This window comes from Branchiostoma floridae, chromosome 15 (genome assembly GCF_000003815.2).
Source record: "Branchiostoma floridae strain S238N-H82 chromosome 15, Bfl_VNyyK, whole genome shotgun sequence".
Classification (NCBI taxonomy): domain Eukaryota; kingdom Metazoa; phylum Chordata; class Leptocardii; order Amphioxiformes; family Branchiostomatidae; genus Branchiostoma; species Branchiostoma floridae.
In genome coordinates, this window is record NC_049993.1 from 6,575,230 (window position 1) to 6,599,387 (window position 24,158).

The 24,158-nt window shown below is 41.3% G+C and overlaps 1 protein-coding gene across 4 annotated transcripts; it reads right to left on the reverse strand.

Annotated features, from left to right (window-relative positions):
• Positions 1 to 246: 246 nt before the first annotated feature.
• LOC118432501 (ran-binding protein 3-like) lies at positions 247 to 23,921 on the reverse strand. 4 transcript variants are annotated; one of them, XM_035844088.1, is made up of 19 exons: positions 23,820 to 23,921; positions 14,674 to 14,741; positions 13,264 to 13,300; positions 12,979 to 13,023; positions 12,429 to 12,509; positions 11,721 to 11,870; positions 10,268 to 10,354; positions 9,450 to 9,505; positions 8,871 to 9,154; positions 8,258 to 8,366; positions 7,843 to 7,937; positions 7,335 to 7,536; positions 6,167 to 6,307; positions 5,160 to 5,208; positions 4,503 to 4,615; positions 3,699 to 3,819; positions 3,197 to 3,333; positions 1,964 to 2,180; positions 247 to 635 (listed from the first exon to the last, which is right to left on the reverse strand). In XM_035844088.1, exons 1-19 carry the CDS (start codon positions 23,839 to 23,841, stop codon positions 565 to 567), a joined length of 2,085 nt encoding a protein of 694 aa, XP_035699981.1. In that variant the 5' UTR covers positions 23,842 to 23,921; the 3' UTR covers positions 247 to 564. The 4 variants fall into 4 exon arrangements, with proteins under 4 accessions (XP_035699981.1, XP_035699984.1, XP_035699983.1 ...); XM_035844091.1 differs by having other exon boundaries at positions 296 to 635; positions 6,167 to 6,247; XM_035844090.1 differs by lacking the exon at positions 23,820 to 23,921 and adding an exon at positions 23,723 to 23,747 and having other exon boundaries at positions 296 to 635.
• Between the last annotated feature and the right edge of the window lie 237 nt (positions 23,922 to 24,158).

The following is a 24,158-nucleotide window of genomic DNA, read 5'->3' on the forward strand; positions in this document are numbered from 1 at the left end:
ATTTTTGGGTGCACCCAATTTTTTAAGCTGGGTGCACCAGTGCACCTAATCCCAAAAATGAATTTCGAGCCCTGTAATGGGAAGGGCAGGTTTTTAAGAGGTGATCACCATTAGCTGTTGATTCAGCAGAATCTCCCAACTTCAACATATTTGACGTCCTTATTCTTAGTTTGTAAAAGTACTGTTGATGCTGTTTAGTATGTTATTTTGTTAATACAACACTGGAATAACTGGAAATTGCAATGGTTTTCTTTTGTTGTTGCATTTCTTCTTTATTCAGCACAATTGTCACAGAGACATGCCAAAATGCCACTGTTACATTAACACCTGTCAAAGACGCTGCTTTGCAAAACAAGAGTACAAAAACAAAATCATATTTCCTTTATAACTACACTGCTGAATGGTGTACAAACTCAAGATAAGAGATACACAAAGTATTGTTACAGGAGATAGACTACCAGGAATACAAATGGCTCCACCCCTGTGATGTTGCCAAAACTCCTAGTCTATAGTGAGTTGAGGTGACTACTCTAAGGGCTAGCTGTACAGGTTGGTTGGTGGGAGCTATTCTTGTTTCTCCAAAGGAGATGTGGACTGGGGTTGAGAAGGAGCAGCTTCCTCATCAGCATCTGCAGCTGGAGGGTGGGAAAAATATGACATCATCATGAATTATGTTAATGAGTGAAGCTTCTGTCACACATGCAAGCATAGGGAATCCAAATCACAGCGTACATGCCCCTTATGCTAAAAAGGCCTGGTGATAACACTTAATGATAAACATCTTTGACAGCAAGATAAAGTCCACTTGGATTGAAATTTCTCTGTAACAATTCAGGAATTTTGGCTGGCATCAAGTTCAAGATGTCTTTCATTCATTCAAAGACCTATCATGGAAGCTCATCTGTGTTGGTAGCAATCATAGTACAATGCTTAACTTTCTTCCAACACAAAGGTATACACGGATCCATGTACACCTTTGTGTTGGAAGAACGTTTAGCATTGTTATAGACTTGTTATAGAAAAATACTAACACTTTATATCTAGCACTGAAATCAAACTATAGGGACTTACCCCTCTAAATTTTCAGACGAACTCCGTCAACCTATAGTTTAATTTCAGTGTTGGGTATATAGTGTTAGCATTTTTCTATGCATTCTACCAACACAGATGAACAGGCTTTTAGCTAGGATTTTATAATAGGGAGTCCAAACTTACTGGTGAGTCGCGGTAAGTGACTATTGTAGGAGGGGTCTGGGGTAGGGCTGGGTACCGGTACATAAAATTCAGGTCCAGGTCCGGTTCAGGTCCAAAGGATCAGGTCCAGGTCCGGACCTGAACCTGGACCTGATTCAGTATGACTCATACCAATGGTCCATTTCCCTACAAAGAAATCTGTTTGGTGGAGTATTAGACTTGCACTGGCGTTTTAAAATCCTACAACGCTAACTGCACCTGTACGATTGATTGTAAACCTTGGTAGAAATTACTATAAACTCTACTCTACTTCACTCTTATCATTTTCTTCCAACTGCAAGCGCCAAAACGTGTGAATGCCTGATAAAATAATATGTTAATTTTCTAATCGGTCCAACATCCGGTCCACCTAATTTTTTCAGGTCCGGTTTTTCTGGACCGGTCCAATAAGAAAAACCGGTTTTGTACCGGTACGCTGTACCGATACCCAGCCCTAGTCTGGGGGCATCGACCTTCCATGGTGCAGAGTTTTTGATGATTTTAAGTTTAAAAAGTGCATTCTAAGGTGTCCCAAGAGGCAAAAATACACAACGTACTGTTACAGATATCACAGTAGAAGACTGTGACCACAGATGACCTGGTTGCATCCCTGGTCAATCAGAATTTCATGCTTGTCAGAGGATTTTCTCCCCAGAATAGGGCGTCCAGATGACGCGTTGACGCATGCCTGGCTAAAAGCCTGCAGATGAAAGAGACTGTGTTGTGTTACCTAAGAATTCTGTAGATGCCTCTGGGACCTCCCCCTCCGCTCTCTTGGTCTCCTCCACACTGCTATTGCTATCCTCCGCTGCTGCTCCGACCTGTTCCGACCCCACACTGTCCTCACACTGTGGCTGTGCCACTACGTGTCTGTCCTCCCTCCTCTTCAGAATCTGGACTCGATACTCAATGGCAGTGAAGAGCTGGCTCGCATCCTTCGGGCTTGCCTGGGTAAAACGATTTGTCAGCATCAAGAAGACGTAAAACGTCTTGTATTATTGTAAAATCTTTAAAAGAAATTTCAAACATTTTGGAAGAACTCCCAATGCTTAAGATTTTTTAGAATCAAGTTAACCAAATCAATATTTATCTATCGGGTTATATATACATACAAGTATCCACCACTTTGAATGTGTGTTTGAGAAATCTCTACAACAGCATCCCTGGTATGCACAATCTAAATATGTAGATGGTGTATTGGAGATCTCTTAATACTAGGGCTGGGTACCGGTACGGTGTACCGGTACAAAACCGTTTTTTCTCATTGGACCGGTCCAGAAAAACCGGAGCTGAAAAAATTAGGTGCACCGGATGTTGGACCGACTGGAAAATTAACTGGCATTTGCACGTTTTCGGGGGTATTGGTCAAGGCAAATAACAAGAACGAAGCAGAGTAGACTCTATTAGTAATTTTTACCAACTTTTACAGTCAATCGCACAGCGGTAGTTAGCCTTGTAGGATTTTTAAAACGCCAGTGGGAGTCGAATACTACACAATACAGATTTCTTTGTAGCAAAATGGACCATTGTTTTGAGTATAGTCCATTCACAAGTTTTCACATAATGAATCAGGTCCAGGTTCAGGTCCGGACCTAGACCTGATCCTCTGGACCTGAACCGGACCTGGACCTGAATTTTCTGTACCGGTACCCACCCCTACTTAATACAAATTACAGTCAAACCCATGGCCAATCTGGTCATGTCTCAACCGCCTTAGAACAGGCACAGGAAGATGCAAGACCCTCATGGCAAAGTGGGGTCTTAGCCCAGATGGACAGACTGCCTGTGACTGTGGACAGGAGCAGACTATGAAACACCTTCTTGTCTGTCCGAACCATGCACCAAAGAAGATCTGGAAGCTCTGACCCCCAGAGGAAGGGAGTGTGTGGAGTATTGGACTAGGAAAGTTTAGTGATGACACGACGAAGAAGAACATTCAGGCTGGTGGATATATGAGACTTACCATGATAAGATACACGTTGACCCTGTCCTGGTCCATACACGTGACCCGGACGCTCCTCTTGCTGGCCAGTTCCACCGCCATGCGGGGCCACAGCTTACAGTTCATCAGCAGCCGCAGACTGCCCTGGCTCCTCATCACTATGGCAACACAGCAGAGATGATGTCATCATGTCAACAACTTAGAACACAGGGTAAAACTCAAGTCTTTCAACCCTAATCACTCGCTTGAAGACGACACTACTTGTGATTGCAGTCTCCAAAATTTTTTACACATTTATCTGACATCATATTTGTTTATTTCAATATTTTGATCTCCATTAGACTATACAAATTGCAAGTAAAATCTTTTCTAAAGTATAACATAAAATGTGTAAATCCTGATGGATTTAACTACTTCTTCCTCGTCTCAGTCAATTCAAATCATTCTTCCTAATCAGGTAATACAACCAACTGACATGAATCTATTGTAACTTGCTTACAAGCTAACAGCCTAATACACGCACCCATCCTAGAATGGAAGGAACCATCGTCCTGCTCGGGGAGGTCGTTGAGCCGCAGACAGCCGCGCCCCCTCTCCTGCCAGGATTGGCTGGCATTGTTGAACAGGAAGAGTCTACACTGACACTGTAGAGGGGTGGGAACATGTCTTTATGAAACAGAGCTTTGCCCACAAAGTTTCACACATTATTTTGATATTCATGTTTTCCCTGGTAGGGTATTGTGAATGCTTGTGTTCTTTTTCTTTCTTCTTCTTCCGCCTATAGCCAATCAGAGATTAGATTGGACATAACCTATTATGGTACATATGAGCATCTTTTTTAATTACTCAGACACACACAATACTATAGGGCGAGACCAATGATATACATGTAGTATTGTGTTCAAGTGCTTGACAAAAGACTAAGGGGAAAACATTCTGCATTTTTTGAGTTAACAGTGTAGGAACATTTCTCCTCCCGAGGGCTTGAAAAGCTTGCGTGGGAAATATAACAGACCAGGATTCTAGCCAGCATATTTATCTCCATCCTTTAACGGAATTTTGCTGCTGGGGACGGACAAAAATTTTGTCCATTCCGTCCCATGGCGGACAAAAATCTGCATGTAAGGATATTAATTGAACCAAGCTGAGTCTACCAGCAAAATTTACCCCCCACAATAGAGGAAATAGCGTTTTTGAGGGTCCAGATTTCAAATTTTCCCAGGATCGCAGTGCCTTCGACACAATTTCCATTCAAAATCCAGGGAACAGAAAAAAAATTCAGGCTGCCTAGAACACTGGAACCGACCAACACAGGAACAAATCCTACCTGCATGACGTTTCTCTCCCCCTCCTCCCCAGTGACCTTCTCCACCTCTGCGAAGTCTACGGAGGACGTGTGGGACTCCTGGTACCTGGCCGCGGACTCCAGAAGCCGCTGGACTGTAGGAGAGAAAATCACACAAAACATTAGATTCATCAATATATGTAACTGCAAATGCAGAAACTTTCGAGGTGGTTTAATGTTTGCGTTCTTCGCGGTGGCTGCTTCACTGCGAACTTAAAACCACCACATTTTTCCATGGCAGTAAGAGACTACAGTGCATGGTGCTACCGCGAACTTAAAACCACAGCGAAAAGTCCTTTTTTCCGTTACCGCGAAATTAAATCCCTGCGAACTGAAATGCATTTACAGTAATAGAGTGGACACATTCCTGAGCTAACCGACGTCTATCTCAACGCAGTCATCCCTCAGTAAGGCATTGGCCGACAGGCTGGATAAAAGTTCTTAACTTGAACTATGCGGCTCCAGATGTCTTACGGAGGAACGACTTCAGTGTGCAAGATGTCGGTAGCTTGAGGAACGAATCCACTCTACTATATACTTAGATTCATAGATAGTTTCATCAGGCTGGTAGTTCAATGATTATAAACAATCTTATTTCACATCTTAAACTTGACATAGTGCTGAGATTTTCCTACATACCGTTGTCAGGTTTCGTTGCTGACTCAGCAGGACTGGTTGCTGCTGTCTCCTATAAGAGACAGAAAAAGGATAACTGAAAGTGTTACTGCAGATACAAACCCCAACACATTATCTTCCTACCAACAACAACACAGTGAACAGTGAACACAATTCGTTGAATATAAAGTCCTATACAAAACTTTGAGCGTTGGCACAGTGTCCATCTGTTTCTACTTACTTTTGGCCACACACAGTAATAGTGTAGGTGGCTAGTCAACTAAGAGCATGTTCAACTCCCATAATCTTTCTTATAGTTATAACTGCTGAGTGCTAAGCTGGAAAGCAGTACATCATATGTTCCAGTATTTGGCGTGACCCAGCAATTGTGCCAGTGAGGAGTGTTAGGGGCACAAATACAGGAGTAGTAGCTCACCATTAGGGCTGGGTACCAGTACAGAAAATTCAGGTCCAGATCCGTTTCAGGTCCAGAGGATCAGGTCCAGGTCCTGACCTGAACCCGGACCTGATTGTCTGTGAATGGACGATACTCAAAACAATGGTCCATTTCGCTATCTTTTTTGGAGTATTCAACTCCTAATGGCATTTTAAAATCCTACAAGGTTAACTGGCTCTACACAATTGACTGTAAAACTTGGTAGAAATGACTTATGGACTCTACTTTGCAGTTGTTATTTTCTTCAACCGGTATAAAACCCCTGAACATGTGAATGCCTGATGATATAATCTGTTCATTTTCTAATAGGTCCAACATCTGGTCCACCAAACTTTTTAAGGTCCACTTTTTCTGGACCGGTCCAACAAAAAAAAAACAATTTTGTGACACAGTCTGGAAGACGTCCAACAATAAAACCTGCAATCGAGGATCACAAACCAATTGTCAGAGATGTACATGTATATGTTTGTCAGGACATTCCCATTCTCAACATGTCATAAACATGGAGCTTGGACCAGATACAATCCTCAAACCTGTCATGGACCATGCCCAACCGGTATCCACCCCTACTCACCACGGACTTCTTGCTGAGGTCGCTGAAGTTGGGGCTGGTGGGCTCGTCGCACTTCTGTTCTTCCTCGGCGGGCGCGGGACTCTGTGGGTGGGAGTCAGACAGAGATTGCCTGTCTTTGTCCAATGATGTTTCACACGTGCTCTGAGTCGGTGCAACAGCGAAGCGCGGTTAAACATTTCAGCAAGCATGGCGGCAAAGGAATGGCTCTCATTGGTCGACTGACCAAGAAATAAAGTAGCAGCTGACCTTCACATACTCACAAACACTGTCACAAAACATACAGCCATGTTATACCCAGGGATTTCCTTGCAGAATGGAACAACGGTGCCCCCACCCCAATTATACTGTAATCCCAGCAGCATCATTTGATTTTCAAACTAGAGTTTCTACTGAAGAACACTCATTTCTTGTCCCTTTATAGAATACAATCTAACGTATTATAAAAAGGTTAGCTCCTAAGAAATGGTGGCTCCCTTTTGTATTAGCAAAAGGCAAAATGCTTAAGCTAGGGGGTCTCCTGGACCATCAGGCACTCAGCCTTGAGCAGTGTTACCCCTTGCACAACTAGACTTCAAAATTCTGGGGAGATCCCTGCAAACATAAACACACACACCAGTGCTTGAAATACCCACTTGCAAATGCAACCACAATTTACTTGACTCAACTTAATTTTAATAAACTAAACCCAGGTAGCTCAGCGCGCAACCCGAAATTTTGCACTTGGACAATTGCTTTTCCCCACCTACGTACATAAGCTTTTGCATTTATGTATTGATAAGATAAAGCATTAAAAAAAGGTACATGTAACTGGAAGAAAAGATGATACATAAGTAGCTAATTCGAAGAAAGTAATAACTTGGGAGTGGGGCAACCTGGCTTTTCACTCAGGTTGCCGCCTGGACAACCTGGCTTTTCACTCAGGTTGCCTCCTGGGCAACCTGGCTTTTCACTCAGGTTGCCGCCTGGACAACCTGGCTTTTCACTCAGGTTGCCGTCTGGACAACCTGGCTTTTCACTCAGGTTGCCGTCTGGACAACCTGGCTTTTCACTCAGGTTGCCGTCTGGACAACCTGGCTGAAAAGGTATTTGGAGCACTGCACACCTTCTATCCACATCCATGTAATCCACATTACTCAAATTGATATGTACAACCACTAGTGAGCCTCACCACAACTCTTTCATTCATGTTCTGACCAAAGATGAAGGAAGGGGCTGCGGCTCCACTGGTCGGGGAAACCGTGGCGACCGTACAGAGTGGCGGGGCCTTCTGACCGAAGACGACGGGTGTCGCGTTCACGTCCGTCGTGGACGTGGTGGTAACCGGCGCCGTTTGGATAGACGGTGTCGTCGTTGCGGCTGTTTCCGAAGAGCTGTAAAAAAGCGTAAGCATTCAAATGGATAGCCCTCTTTCCAGATACAGCCCCAATGTTGGATTTCCTGGGGCATACTTATGTCAGTAATAAATGCTACATAGGAGAATGCCCAACTGAACGGTTGTTTGGTGCATGATCCCAGATGACCCCGGAAAATCCAACATGGCCTCCATAACTGGAAAAAGGTCTATCGGCAATAGCTACCAAGCTTACACACATATAATACTTGATTTCTTTAACTTTTCCCAATTCTACAAATATTCATCATTCTTTTAAGTTTGATAGCACAGCACTGCCACCTACCTTGTTGTTGAGAACTGCAGGAAGTAATTTTCATGGTCTTCTTCTTCAGCCTTTTCTTCATTTGGTGGTTCCTCCCTCTCAGGAGACTGTGATTTCTGCACGCACAAGACATGTTTGGTCACAGCAAGAAAAGGAAATCTCAACTGTAGTATGAAGAAAGGAAGAGGAAAGGAAAGAGATACAGATAGAATAGCATTTCAATCCAGATTTAGTTTACAAGTGGTGAGCTTTCCACTGTTACTACTAAGTAGTATATACTACAGGATGAACACTAATTATTTACAGCAAATTCCCCCTGCTCCTTCTGATAGGTACAGCTAACAATGGACTATGGTTAACAACAATAAGCCATGATAAGACTAGACAAGACCTTTTGTTTCAATAACATAGCACCGATTATTACTGAAGTACTGACCGGTGTAGTGACCACTCTTTCCTCCAGTTTCTCCCCAAAGACAAAACCAGAGGTAGTCTCTGCAGACTGTCCAGATGTTGTATTTGCTTCAGCAGTACTGCTACCATTACTGCAACAGTAGTGACAACAAGCATGGATAAGTGTCTTTAATCTGTATCTATGTCTATGGTGGGGTAAAACATTATTTCTTAATACTTGAACAGAATTGATGGGAATGATCAAAACAGTAACAAAATTCAACTAGCATACTGAAAATGCATGACAGTGAAAACACAGACAGATCAAAAGCAAGACCCTCCACTAATTTAGTAGCTTTTTCCATTCATACCATGACCTGGAATGCCCTATGTCTGATGAACAGTTGACCCCATAAAACATAACAAACTGGAGAAAACATCAACTAGAGCTGTGTACTGGTACGCTGTACCGAGAGAGTAGTCAAACATTATTGGTTCAAACATGCTTCTATCCTTATTGAAGATTGACTATCATTTGAAGTAGTTCAGGTACAAATACAGGTCCAGACCTGTACCTAAACCCGTGTACCTGTGCCTGTACTTGTACCTAAAATTTGTTTAGGTACACAGCTTTAATTTACAGTCTCTTTCCTGACCTTTTAGTGGTCTGGAACTGTAAGAAGTAATTCTCGGCCGGGGCGGTGTCGGAAGATTCGGACTCCTTAAACCCTTTCCTGCTGTCCTCTTCCTCAGAAGACGTTCCCGTGAACATCCCGAATATCCTCCGCGGCTCCTGCTCCGTGGAATCAGTGGTGGACTCCGGAGTCGGAGTTTCAGGGCCAGAATCTTCTTTCCTGGCTTTTTTCATTTGGTGCTGCTCATCGTCAGAACATTCGCTCGCTCTTTTCCTGGATTGTTGTGGCTTGGAGCTGGGCGGGTCCTGTACAGAGCAAATGCCAATACTAACTCCTCATCTCTACTAGACATACAGTCTCTTACAGCTAACTACCAAAGTTCCAAGACAAATGAAGTATCCATGATTGTGAATCGTATCTCTGACAGCTATTCAGAAGACATTACAACAGATACAACGTTATCTATATGAGAGCCTGCAGAGGAGGACAACCTTCTCACTGACGTTTGGATGCGACAAAACAGCCATCATTATCAACATTTTCCAACTTGAAACCTATTGCCAAATTCCTCAGCGGTATATCATAATATATCATCCGTACCTCCTCAGCCTTGGCTGTCGGCTTGTCTACTCCATTGCTATCAGCCTCTTGAGAATCTAAGGATGACAAATAACTTTGTTATGCTTGAATGTTATAAGTACAATGTATATTGTAACAAATACCAATGTGCCTTAAGATTTCCCATATCAAGAACTACAAAGTTTAACTTAATTGTTCTTTCATTAAGAGTTGTTGGCACAAAGAGTACTGGTACAATCTTGACATGTTCCTTAGTAAACTTAGAGCTGATCTTCCTTTTTTCAAAACATCATTTACTTCTGAATTGAAACAGAGGAACACAGGAATACCATTTCCGAGAAGACCAACAAAACACACAAAAATTCCATACACATGCATGTGTGACCACTAGGGCTGGGTACCGGTACAGAAAATTCAGGTCCAGGTCCGGTTCAGGTCCAAAGGATCAGGTCCAGGTCCGGACCTGAACCTGTACCTGATGTAGTATGACTTATACCAATGGTCCATTTCACTACAAAGAAATCTGTTTGGTGGAGTATTAGACTTACACCGGCATTTTAAAATCCTTCAACACTAACTGCACCTGTACGATTGGCTGTAAAACTTGGTAGAAATTACTGTAAACTCTACACTACTTCACTCTTGTTATTTTCTTCCACCTGCAAGCGCCAAAACGTGTGAATGCCTGAGAAAATAATCTGTTAATTTTCTAATCGGTCCAACATCCGGTCCACCTAATTTTTTCAGGTCCGGTTTTTCTGGACCGGTCCAATAAGAAAAACCGGTTTTGTACCGGTACGCTGTACCGATACCCAGCCCTAGTGACCACCTTTCCTTACCTTTTCTAAGCACAGCCTCTCCCGGTACTTGTAGAGTCGCTGGCCTTAACTTGAAACCTGATTTGACAGCTTTTGTATCAGAAGAACCTGAAGAAACAACATGAACTTCTTACTTAGCAACTCTTCAGAGACTTTGTGACAATTTCTTGAATTGTAGTAAAAGCATGTGGATATGTAGGCAATACTAGCCTGAGCTATGGAGTCTACCACCAATCCAACATTGATACTTATTAGCTTTCTGCATATGGCAGGGCTCGAAATCCTTTTTTCTGCATACCTGCACTGGTGCAGGTAACATTGAAAATTACCTGCACCAGACAAATTTTTCACATGCACCTCTCTGAATTTAGGAAGTGTGGATCATACTAAAATTGTTCAGGAACCATTGCTATTTTTTCTTTTATACTCTATAGGTGGTAACAGTCAATGCAGGTAATAACAATCCATTTACACCTACATTATAGGACATTTATGTACAAAACCCAGTACATGGACCAGTGCAGGTTAGGTGTAGGTAGATACCAGAACTACCTGCACAGCTCCAATCTTACCTGCATTAACCTGCATATGCAGGTGGTATTTCGAGCCCTGATATTGGAATACATGGGGGGCAAGTGTTAGTACATTTGTATAAGACACTATACTTTATACTAACATTTGTCAAATCATTAAATTCACGAGACACCCCTCCTCCAACAATGGTGCATTCCACTTGAAGGATCATCACCATCATCATCCACCGAAAGGATGGTTCATGTCTCAAGTCATTGCAGATAAAATATATCTTAAGAAATGATAAGAGTTGAAAAGAGTAGTAGCAACCCAAGGCCAAAATCTCCATAACTCATTGATAAACAAGAAGAGACAAAAGAGCCAAAGTCAGCCTAGCAAGTTTACATTTAACCATGGCAAATCAGCTGGCTCAACATGCACACTTGCATCAGGTATCTGTTTACGGTTCATATTGTCTAATGGCTACTCTTGGTTAAAGAACAGACCAGGGCAATCAGACTTCACCCTCCATCCTTGCATCTTCAGTGCTGCTATTTTCTGTTGTGGTTATCATAACCAACTCATCTTTGCACCACTAATCATCACAAGATCACAAACATTGGTAAACCAAGAATACTGGTGTACGTATTCAGAAATACATGCATAACTCAGATTCTTCCATCACTTACCTGAATCTGACAGTGTTTTTAGAACCATGACATGTACAATGTATGTTTATGGAATGGGAACTTGGACTTTTAAAGATTCATTTGAAAAAAATATGCCCAAGCAACAGTAGCAAAAACTACAATCAGCAAACTTAGTACATTCGATGGGACAATGGTATGACCTGATGAATTGCAAAAATATTCCCTGGCAAAATTTGCCCAATACAAAATGTACTACCCTCACCATCCTTAACTAAGGAGACATGAAGATGGGAGTGCCACAGCAAACCAACCTGGTGCGTTACTGGAAGTGGAACTGGACGCAAATAAAGGAAAGGAGGAGGGGGTGGTGGAGTGCGCCAGGGTCGCGGACAAACGTGACGGTCTGAGGAAGGGACGGTTTGCCGCACCGTGAAAGTCGTGACCGTCACAGCTGCTCTCGTCTGCGGAAAGAAGAGAAACCAGACCGACTCGCGATCAGACCTAAAAATTGTCTCTTCAGTGTCAGAAAGAAAACAGACCGAGGATACTACATCATCCCAGTCTTGGTAATAACATTAACACCATCTACACTGGCTGAAGCTCATATGCAGGCATTATGTCTAAAGCACAAGAGCAAATCATTTTAATTCTGCTTGCAACAAAGATGAGAATTTTAATCTTTAATCTAATTTCATAACCTAAGAATATGGAAAAAACATCATTAGACGTGAGTGACAAAAGCTTTGCATTTGCGCCTCAGTCAGTTGGTTATGTGGGCCGAGTTATGCCACTTAAATGTCATACAAACTTCTGTTAAGGATGACATTTGCATGTGCATTGATTTTGGTTCATAGCAGTGGCAATATTTGAAGAGAATTGATGTCCTCAACTATGGAAAATGAGACATTCCAGTCACAAAACAAGTCTGTTTTGACAAAACTGTCTCAAATTAGACTTGATTTCACCAGCAGATGTCATCCTTGAACAGAAGTTTGTGATGCCTCATGGGAAGGTGGTACCTGAGGTGTACCCCGATGACCAAACCGTTCTGTGAGAGGCGTAGTTGGGTGCATGCTTCATGGCAAACGTTCGTGGGACACCTAGGAGAGATACAGCAGACTTTAGAAAGCTGTGCAAAGTGACTGCAGAATTTGTAAATCATAAATCTTCACCTTTTGCTGTGATTTTTACAAGACATATCTTAAAAAACTTAGGATTCCTATTGTAAAAACTGTAAATGTTAATTTGTTTCCTGAGTCCAACATGAAACAGAGAATTTGCCATGCGAGCCAATAATGTCAAAAACATAAATCTCCGTTAACAACATTTATCCACCAGGTTTTATATACCTGCCACTTTGAAAAACAGTGTGTTTGAGAGGTCCATAGTAAAACCTGCCTTCCAAAGTTATGAGCAGTAAAGATATGTAGAAGTGCATTATACTGGGGGATGTTGCATAAGAGCATTTGTCAGGGTGGCGGATATACAAAATGTATGTGAGTAGGTGGAAAAATGTATCTTATATGATGCTTAACCAACAGTTTTGTCCTAAGGAAGCTTGGGTCTTACTTGATGATTCTGGAGGGAATGATGCGATGTGTTCTCTAACATTGGCTGGAAGAAGACACAAGAGTAAAACTTAATAACATATCATACATTATTCATATATGATCAACACATAAAAGTTTAACTATTCCGTTCCAATCCAAATCCTTATTTCATACTATTAAGTATTATGTCAGTCAACTTTGTCCATGAAAAGATTCAGTTTGAGTGTGTTGTGCATTAAATACCTGCAGTGATTGTTTCTGAGAGCAAAAGCAAAAATAAGAGGTCTTTAAAAATAAGACTTACTGTCCTCGCTGTCTGAAGCTGGCTCACTGCCAGAACCCTGAAACAGAAAGGAACTGGTCACAACTAATTACACACAAAAAATCATATTTAACAACTTTTACTGTAAAATGACAAATCCTAAACTTACCTTCCAGCATAAGGAACCATTATTCGAAATAAAACACATTTTACACAGTACAACTCCAGTCTTTGTTGAAAAAATTAGCTTTAGTTTAGGATTTGTTTAATAATGCTGTCTACCAACACAGCTGAACTTTGATGCCCTGTAAACTGGAATGTGTCCTCTCTATAACCTTCCTAGTCAGACATGGGTTCAGGACTGATGGATGGATATGACATTAGCCTGATAATATCAGTTGGATCAGACAGACACATACAAGACACCAATAACAGGATGTATATATCAAAACCTGTTCCAATTACTGGGCTTATATGAGTACTTGGAGGCTGACATGAATACAGTATACTGATTAACTTCAGGTCATACTGTTACATATACTTTCCTCCAATATGCCTGACACGTCTTGTTGGCAAGCCATAGCACATATCAACATAGTACTTTCACTGGTAAAGTAAACCTTATGACTGTGTTGTTGTTATGAACAGTACATAATACTACATATTCAGTGCATGGAATCTCAGATGGCCTGGAATCTATCCTACCCTAGCTCTGATTTGAAATCGAATGCTTCTCAGTAGTAATAGACTTATAGAGGATAAGCTTCTAAATGCCGGTTCATACTGGTCAACATGTTGTTACCAGACCCGTGTGAGTCAATCATTACTCTTGCCTACATTTCAGGAGACTATTCAAATGCCAGTTGTTTCTCTATTATTAACAAGTACCATACTACTACTATGAAGCAGTACTAGGAAAAGGCATCTCTGATTACAGTTGTAGTTTTTCAAGTCAAAGGCAGCACAAGTACAAATTCTAATGAACTACTGTAAATGCATTTAAGTTTGCGGGGATTTAATTTCGCGGTAGCGGGAAAAAGGACTTTTCGCGGTGGATTTAAGTTCGCGGTAACACCATAGACTGCCATCTATTACGGTAATATCTATTACGGTAATAGAAAAATGTTCGCGGTGGATTTAAGTTCGCGGTGAAGTGATCGCCGCGAAAACCGCAAACATTAATCCACCGCGAACATTTCTGCATTTACAGTATATTCTATGGGAACCTTTGATGGGAGAGAGCAAAGAAAATGAATGCAATTTGTTCTACATTGAGACATTGGCACATATACATGTATGTATATTTTTCCACAGTTCCATGCTAATTGTAAGACGTACACACAGCATATTCTTTTGGTAGTTTCACAAAAAATAGAGCTCAAATAGAATGAATACCAGGTTAATCGGTAATCCTCAGCAAGGATCCAGAGAAAGTTAAAACGATGGACCCACCTTGTCAGAACTGCCGTAGACGAATCGTGCAGGTTTAATGGCTGGTTTGGAGGCCTCACCTCCCTCACCTGACAAACATACAAACAAACTCCCATTATGCATTAACTAATGATTAGGTCACAAACTCCACTTTTTACAAACCTGTCTGGCTGAATATAGACCCAACATCTTATGCTAGAGTATCACAAAACTCACTTCAGGTCATTATCATTAGTAATATATTAGGGGTGGTTAAACCATTTTCTTTCTGGACCGGTCTGGAAAAAACTGACCTAAAAAAATCAGTTGACCAGACTTAGGACCGATTAAAAAATGAGCATGTTTCATGAGTTTTGGGGCTTACCACCTAATACCAGTTCAAGAAAATATTTAGTAACAAGAGCCAAGTAGACTAGTGTTTATAGTCATGTCTGCCAAGTTCCTATAGTTAGACTTACACTAGTTACAGAGACAGTCAGCCTTCTTTACATGAAGATAGGATTTTAAAATACCAGAGGGAGTTGGATGCTCCACCAGATTTCTTTGTAGCAAAATTGACCACTGTTCCAGTATCTCCAATTGACAAGTTTTCAGACTGTTCAGGTTCAGGTCCAGGTCCAGGTCCAGGTTCAGGTCCGGACCTGGACCTGTTCCTCTGGACCTAAACCAGACCTGGACCTGAATTTTCTGTACTGGTACCCACCCCTAGTCATTATTGTATCATTTCTTCTTTCAGACCCTTGTAGTGCATAGTGGGACATAGGCCTGATCGGACAGCAAGTTTCCTAGCTGTTTCAGTAGCAGGCCACTAGCAGGGTACATTTTACTGGGAGCATTTACTAGCCCTTCCCTTTTGAATGTGCTTATCGCACCCCCTCGAACATGGGGCCCACATCTTACAGTATGTCCCTTCCGGAAGACGGGTGCAGCCTCAACTGAGCTGCTCAGGATTGAGCCATGGTGTCCCAGCTCCCAAGTAAGTGGAATTGAGACCTCAAATCTATCTAAATAGCACTGAAAAATTTACATTTCTAGTGCAATTAGACAAACCATGTATTCTAAACTCCACCTGCAACTACATTTACGACTGTATTAAGAAGCGAGAAGAAGTTGAACCTGTACATACTAGTAGTAGTACTAGTATACTTTAGACTTTGTAGTTCCAGTCATGTATCACAGTTTACACAGATTGTACTTAGAATCACTATGAGATGTATCCTATTCACATTGACCTGTACTTAGCTTGTTAGAAAGCAAAAACGTACAATAAAGGTCTTCATTCATTCGTTCATCTAAATGTGCTACCAATTGTATTTGATGATTGTGTACCTAGATTGTCTCATAATGGTACATGTTATGAAATGATTTTTGACTTGAGCTTGCAGTAGCTACAACCTTTTTCTTTCACATCCAGAATTTCCAGACTCCCAACATTTGGGCTGTACACCAATGTCTGATGAAGATCAATTCCATGGCCACATAGAACACCCATAGTGTATTACAACAATTGTAATTGCGTGAGCACACACACTAGTTCACGTGTCTACAAAAACTGATCAGGACTCTGCCTCAGGATCCGTTGTTTCTGGTCAAGATCCAAGTACTAAAATAGGCTCCAAAACTAAAGGATTCAAAATCATTCCACCCAAGATTGGACAAACTATGGTAATATTACGTATACAGCAGTGTCTTCAGTTGTACAGTTTTTTCCATACTAGGGAGTCCACACAACAGTTTTTAATTTTCATGATATTAAATCTGTCAGTTAAGCTATCAAAAATACATTTTTATCAGTTTCATGTCTGTCATGAAGTTTTGTTGATAGACATGGTGATATGTTTGTCCATTCCAACAAACTAATTTTGGTCCGAGGACAGGTCCTGGTGGCAGCCTGGGTACATTTGTAAACAACACTAGCATGATAAACACAGTCATAAACCATCAAGGACAGATGTAACAGGCAGTTTTTACCGATATCTGTGGATGTGTCGGGACGGATCTAGAACGTTGGCCGCGGGACACCCGTGGCGCTTGCAGTCATAAACAGCTATATAGCCTAATGAGCCCACGTTGTATGCTAATGAGCCTTCCCGAAGTCGGGACACATCTACACGCACGCGGAACTGTCGGGGGCCCCTGCTAAGCTATCGTACGAATGGTCCGGACCTTTCGGGAGAAATTTTCCCGATATCTTTATGGCAATATTGCAGTTCCATCTAGACGCTGAAAAAAAAAAAACCTCTCGCCGATATCGGGAAAAACCGTGTCTAGATCGTGCCTAAGAATAGACTACGTGTTGCCACTAACAGCACTCTTGTGCTCTGACGTTCTGAGCCAAAAGTGCTGTTAAGACCAGCGGTACAACCATGCATCGAGCATGAAGACTACACGTGAAGGCTCCATATATAGACATAATAACTGATACCGGTGATAGCAGGTTGAAAATTGGGGGCAATCCAAGTATTGTTGCTATGGTTACCAATGTCAGTCATTATCAGTTCAGTTCAGTTCATCCTCATATGAGGTGCCATTAACAATGTCTGACAATGCATCTCTATCTAGCATGGTGGCTAGCAAGTCATTATATGTATTGTTAACTTAGACTTTTGCTAGAGTTAGATACAGGAGAAATATTTCTTAAACTGACAGAAAAGCTAGCACTTTTAGGGGGTGATGGATATCAACAATCACCTCAATTGTCCTTCTGTCCTTGGAATTTGCATCCATGATAGTTTCCTGTTCTTTTAATAACTTCCACAAGGCCCTGGCTGGTTGGAAAATTGATATTTGTTGTCATTTTATGCATCATTCAGTCTGGAGGCTTATCTTTGCTGGTAGCTTTTAATATAGGCCTGTTCCCATTATAACGACACTGGCAGCCTTGTTGTGACACTTGTATATACATTCTATAAAACTGATGAATTTTGCACTATTGTTCTCAATGAGACTACAAGGCTGTTATACTGAATTACTCTTATTTTGAGCTACATGTACATTTGTACTAGTAGCTAACATACATGTGCTGCATACCTAACCAATGTAGCTGAGGATTCCCACATGTTTAGTAACATGTAATCATGATAAACCTGGACAATACAGATGTCAAAGCTCTCTAGACTATAGTGAAGCAGCATATCTGTAACTTGATCCACTTGCTACACAACAGATTGTCTTCAAAGTAGGTCAAACTAAATATGTAGAAGATCTATGTACGTTTCTAGACTATACATGTAAATGAATCACAGACTACATAATATACATATGTACATTTGGACTTGTGTACATATACACGACAGAATCAGGACATGACCTGCCTACGTTCAAAACAACCCTTAAGGCTTAAGAAGTCAACAACAGATAAATTAGGAGCCTTCAGGGCACTAATGTTTACAAGCCATTCATGGAAAACCTCCACAGCTTTAGTCAGCAGTGAAGGCGAGAATTAGACCAAAGACTTCCTATACGACACTCTTATACATGTACTTTATAGGTGTAGACTGCTTACAACAATAACATCTTAGAGAAGGAACAGATAAACCTTCCAATTTTTTTTCTTATCTGTGCCCTTTACATGTACCTTAAATGACTGTAAGGCAAGATTTTGGCAAACATGAAAGCGTCACTATTCAGTTCAATGGACATTTTGTTGTATACTTGTCAGAGCACAAGCATAGTGAACACACACACAAAACATGCCTTATTTTAAGGTGGCTTACTCGGTAAGTTTATACAGAGCAAACACACTCACTTTATCTTCACTGTAACGCAAATTTAGCTGATACTAACTTAAAAGGAATCTAATGTCTCTTTCAACTCGGCTTGGTGGAGTATACTTCATACTAATTCTAGTCTAGCATCAAACAAGCCTGCTTATAATAAGATTGATTTACTTTGCCTACTCACAAAGGTCAGAAAAATCCCGAAATGTGTCTTCTGTTGATAAACAAATATTGCTGATGTCACATATTTGGAAAGTCATCGAGCAAATTGAGAGGCAGTCAGATTACAATGACTGAGTGATCAGTCGAAAAGTCCAGTGAGTCTATTATTTTAGTTAAAGAACAGTCACTGTAACCTTTCCCATAGTGAATGAAAACTACAGTCAAACCTGGTCTACCGACCACCTGTGCATAACGACCCACTGTCCACTACGACCGCCGAAAAGCGGTCCCTTGAATTTTCCCATAGACGTAAGCATTAACATTTCTGTATATGACGACCACTGTCCATCGCGACCACGACCACCACTAAAGGCGACCGCACGGTACCTAAACACTGCCAAAACGACCGCGGCATGTAATTTTGTCACGCTACTTTAATGTTCACGGCGAAAAATGAGCGTAATTGCCACAAATTATTTACCGCTATGGCCCCTCGAGCCCTCCCAATTTCTCATTACTTCTGGATCGGCACTTCACTCTACAATATTTTCGGTGGCTTCGTGATGAGAATCTCAGGCTAAAATGTTATATCCAGGGAGCAGACATGAAAGCGTTTAGTTTCACCAGGCTTTTCGAAGATAAACTAAAAAAAACGCATTTTCTGTCATAATAAAACATCTGACTCGCTGTTCTTCCCGAGAAATACTTATTTTTGTACAGCGCGGTTCAGAATCGCGGCGTCTGCAGGTCGGAAATACGCACCTCTGATTGGTTGAAACCACACAAACAACAACAACTGCATGTATAATGTAGGGGAATCCCCGGCGATCTCGCGCTCTGATTGGTTGGAGCGGTGCATCATGGGAACTTTGCTGCCAGCTCGACGCCATCTTGTTTCAAAGACTCACGTTTTAAAACGCAAAAGAACGCTATTTTCCACGATTACGTAGCACCATCCTAGTTAAAAATGCATAATCCAAAGAACTTTCCGTGGAAACATGTGTTAATATGTGAATTTATGGTGTCTCTAGCGTAATTTTGGGTTTCGATGCAGCCGTAAAGTGTGCTGAGAGTTAGCGTGGGTTTCCAAAATATACCCCGAAAATAATGTCGCATTTTTCACGTCACACAAAAACAAAACTCCCGCAAAGAAGAAGCCTGCAACATTTTCTGATCATAGCGATTACGTTTTGGGTAAAAATGTTCGTCGATGTGCACGATGTGCCGGCGTGCAGCCGCGTGATACCTCAGTTACAGAATATTTGTTGTCACATTAGGGCCGCGGTATGAGAAAAAATTATGCCAGCACCGGCACGGCACGCTGCAAAAAGCCGGACGAATTACCACCGTTTTTCTTTTTCAAATCATTCTTATAATATATCTATTATAAATATCATTACAAATTTAATACTTTTTAATACGAAGAATAACATAAGTATACGTAATTTTAGCATTAATTTTATATGACATCGTGTTATTCTTGTAAGAAAGACAAATGCGTTTCATGCATAAATTATCGATGTTCTGACTTGTCAGTTTCTTTACTGCCGCCACGTTGTTTTCTATATAAAGACCACCTATGTATGAAGACCACTTTTGCTGGGTCCCTTGAGTGGTCTTCATATACAGGTTTGACTGTATTAATAGTACTAGTGGTGGGTACCGGTACAAAACCAGTTCTTTTTGTTGGACTGGTCTGGAAAAACTGGATCTGAAAAAATTCTGAATAAAGGAGACCGAATGTTGGACTGATTAGAAAATGAACAGATCATACCAACACAATGGCGGCAGGCTTTCACATGTTTTGAGGCTTGTTCAATTATAGTTATTAGTAAAAAATATAGCAGGAGAGAAGTACTTTTAGTAGAGGAGAATTGATACTAATGATGTCATTTTTATCATATTTCTACTATCAAACTTGGTCTAACTTAACAGAGGCAGTTAGCATTGTTTACGTGAAGATAGGATACTCCACCAAACAGATACCTTTGTAGCGAAATAGACCATTGCTTTGAGTATTGCCCATTCACAAACACTTTAATACTAAAAATAGTTTTAGTAAAATAATAGGCCCAGGTTCAGGTCTGGACCTGGACCTAATCCTCTGGACTTGGACCTAATCCTCTGGACCTGGACTGTACCTGTACCTGAGTTTTATGGACCGGTACCCACCCCTAATAGTACCCTTCCAGGAAAGGATAGTAAAATGACCAGCCATCATTAACAAGTGGTGATCTGCAACTGTCGCCCTCCCCTTGTGTTATGCACTCATTCCATCACATTAGCATGTCTGGGTCAAAGCAATACTGTAAACCCATATCAGCTGTCACTTCCAAAACAAGTGGTATGTCACTATGTGTAGTACAGGAGTATACATGCTGATAACTTTCAGCAGATATTTTGGTTTGCTATTTTTGCAGCTTCTATTGATTTTATTTTCCTCTCATTCTTTGTCTTTTTACTTAGGAGTAAAATTATGCCAATACGGGTTAGACTAAGGTATAGACTGACTGACAGAGAGAGAAGGTATTACTAAGCGCTTGCTAGGTATAACTTTATATAATACAAAATAACGGATAAATTCTAGAAAGACTGAATAAGTTGGACAGTTCAGATAGCATCCACATTGTTTCATCAGTGACTGAGACAAAGTATTCCTGAAAGAGCTGGAAAGCAGATAAAGCCATACATGGTGATCAGGGGTGGAAAATTGGTGAACTAGTACTGGATTTTGGACTGATTGGAAAATGAGTAGATGATACCAGCAGGCGTTCACCTCTTTAGGGGCTTACTGGTCCAAGAAATAACAAGAGCATACTGTAAGTCTCTTTATTTCCGGGGTGTTTTTAGATTCGCGGTATTCGCGGAGACCTTCGTACCGCGAATCTACTTCTCCGCGGATGTGTTTGGTGCAAATGTGCCCCCCTCCCCAAATTCACGGCCGACCTCGAGATACTAGTAAGATAAAAGCAAGGAGTGATGCAAAAACAACACACATGCGATCATGTAAACGATATCAAAATTTTATTCAAAGTATACATATGTACACAAGTAATGCCTGGCTTCAATAATTTAGTTACTTCTTACAAAGAACAGTAAAGGAAAACAAAATCGGCCGTATACCGCGTGCCGAAAAAAAATAATACGAGGCCACGCGCAGCATAATTTCTCGTAACATCGGATCACTTTGAAGTTCAATTCCAGCGTTCTCTTCCATAACTCCGGTTTACACTCCATCATATTCGTACTGAAATATACTTAGTAGCTGCCGTTGACCACTGTTTGATTCACAGAATTCGAAAATGCAAAGCTACAAAGTTGTCTGAAACCTCGATCGCCATAATCCTTTGTTCTTGACGAGCTTGGCTTGGAATCAAGACGCCGAGAAAAAGACAAAAAAATCATGCCTACAGTTTCTATAAAATGTTCACTCTGTGCTCCAGTTATCAACCAACCTGTATTTGACCTTTTTATTCCTGAATCCATGTTTGCACTTCCATAGAAAGGCTCTTTTAAACAACCGAAAACCGACGCTTCTACAAGCTTGTTGTGACTAGCTTGGGATTTCCCAAGCAGCATGGGCGAACACTTTTTTAAAAGAAGATACAAACACCTTTACTTGTCAAATGAATAAAGTATAAAATCACACACTCCTTGAATATATGTCCTTTATAATCATACAACATATGTGATAAATAGTTGTGCATTTTTTATGGTTAAATTAGAGCACAATTGCACTGCTGGAAGCATTTTCACCCATACTATAATCGACTGCCCCGATGACCCTACATGACCTCCAAGGCGCCATCTTGCCAATCTGTGCCGCCGTCAGAACTAAACACAAACTTGCCAATTTCTCCTTGATTTCTCGCTAATTAACATTGTCTCAACATTTTCGAGATTTTCCTGACCATGCAAAAGTGAAATACTATCGAAAATGATTAATATTGCCTTACGGACTGTCGGTAAATTCGCCGAAAAAATATAGTTCAACCCACGTGTTATTACGCGTAAACTTGCGCTATCGCTAAGTACTCGGTCGCGAACTCTTCCCACACATCGTCCACCGCGAATCTGAAGACAGCGCGGATTGGTCATTTGACCGAAACCGCGGATTTTAGGCGCCGCGGATCTAAAGAGACTTACAGTAGTTGAGGAGAGTTGAAAGTCTCCAAGTTACCAAATTTGATAGGAACAATTAGTGTTGTTTATGTAAAGATATGATTTTAAAACGCAAGTTTGAAGTAGAAGTTGGATACTCCATCAAACAAATTCCTTTGTTGCAAAACGGATCATTGTTTTGAGTATCACCCATTCACAAGTTTTCACAAACATTTGTACAATCGGGTCCAGGTTCGGGTCCGAACCTGATCGTCTGGACCTGGACCGTACCTGAATTTTCTGTACTGGTACCCACCCGACACACAGATCTTAGTTATCAGCCAAAGGTTGATGTGGGTGAAACTGACAAATTTGAAAGGCTAGATGTATATCATGTTTGTGTTCTAATTTCTATGATTGTATTGAGAATAGGCATATCTTTTGAAGTCTGAATCTTGCAATATCGTTTATGTTATATCAGCAGTAATAAACGCCATGATGAGAATGTATGGGAAAGAGGCAAGAGAAATTGTAGTTGATAATTTTGTAGGTTGTATGATACTGTACAAGAATTTCTGCCAACAAAATTAAACTGTGCAAATTAGAACAGCAACGAAAGCGAAGAAGACAAACTACGGTACCTGCACCACATATCATAATCGTCAAAATATGAAAATATTTCACCATTATAGATAACGTCTATGCAGTACTCCAGTCCAGAGCTTCAGCAAGAGATCTAACCATAAGTATAAGATATAACGTTATATCTTAGTTTCCGATGACACACGATCAACAACATCACGTCAAAAAAACTTGCACACTTTTTTTAACACTCCTCACAAAACGCGCGCCATAAATCAGTCACATGAACAATGACAGACAAGATTGGCTCCCGGCCCACAGTACTGTAAATATGGCCTGAAGTGCCTTACACTTAGTCTTCCAGGGTCGTACACAAATCGGAGCAGGCCGGCTAGGACCGGAACCCGCGATCAACAAAAATACAGGGCGCTAAACCCGGCTCATTTCCGCGCGCTCGGACATGGCCGCTCTACTTTACGGCTCAGGCGTCTATAAAAGAGACAAACCCAAATCCATGGTCCTGCCTAGCTACAAAGTAGACCGTGGATTGTCATGCTGGGCGTATGCTAGAGAGAAACAAGTTCCAATTTTTCCACTCCTCACCTGCAACACCAGCGTCCGCCATGATGGGCTTTCTTTTCACCCGTCATGCCTAGCGCAGGCTCTGACGTAACCTAAAACACGGTCTGTCATTGGCTCTTTTCTGCCTCAATCTACAAAGACTCTTTGTGTTAATCCAATCAGAATATTCGTTGTAAAGATAAATCTGTCACCAGTGGTCCCTTCTTCACGGCGGGAAATTTGAATTCCCATGACAAGCCCAGGTTTGCTTTAAAACATGTCCTTTGCCGAAAAGGCTATACAGGTTTGCCAAGCAAAACCTATTCTGTTTTACCATCAGGGTAGTGGGCACCGCCATGTTGATTATGACGTCATAGTTTG

Excerpts from the sequence above, each read along its gene's own strand:
- LOC118432501 (XM_035844088.1), bottom strand. The coding sequence starts at position 23,841 with ATGGCGGACGCTGGTGTTGCAG. Across the intron at positions 11,871-12,428 it reads GTCATCGGGGTACACCTCAG|ACGAGAGCAGCTGTGACGGT; the intron begins GTACCACCTTCC and ends TTCTTTCCGCAG. Across the intron at positions 7,537-7,842 it reads CTGCAGTTCTCAACAACAAG|CTCTTCGGAAACAGCCGCAA; the intron begins GTAGGTGGCAGT and ends GCTTTTTTACAG.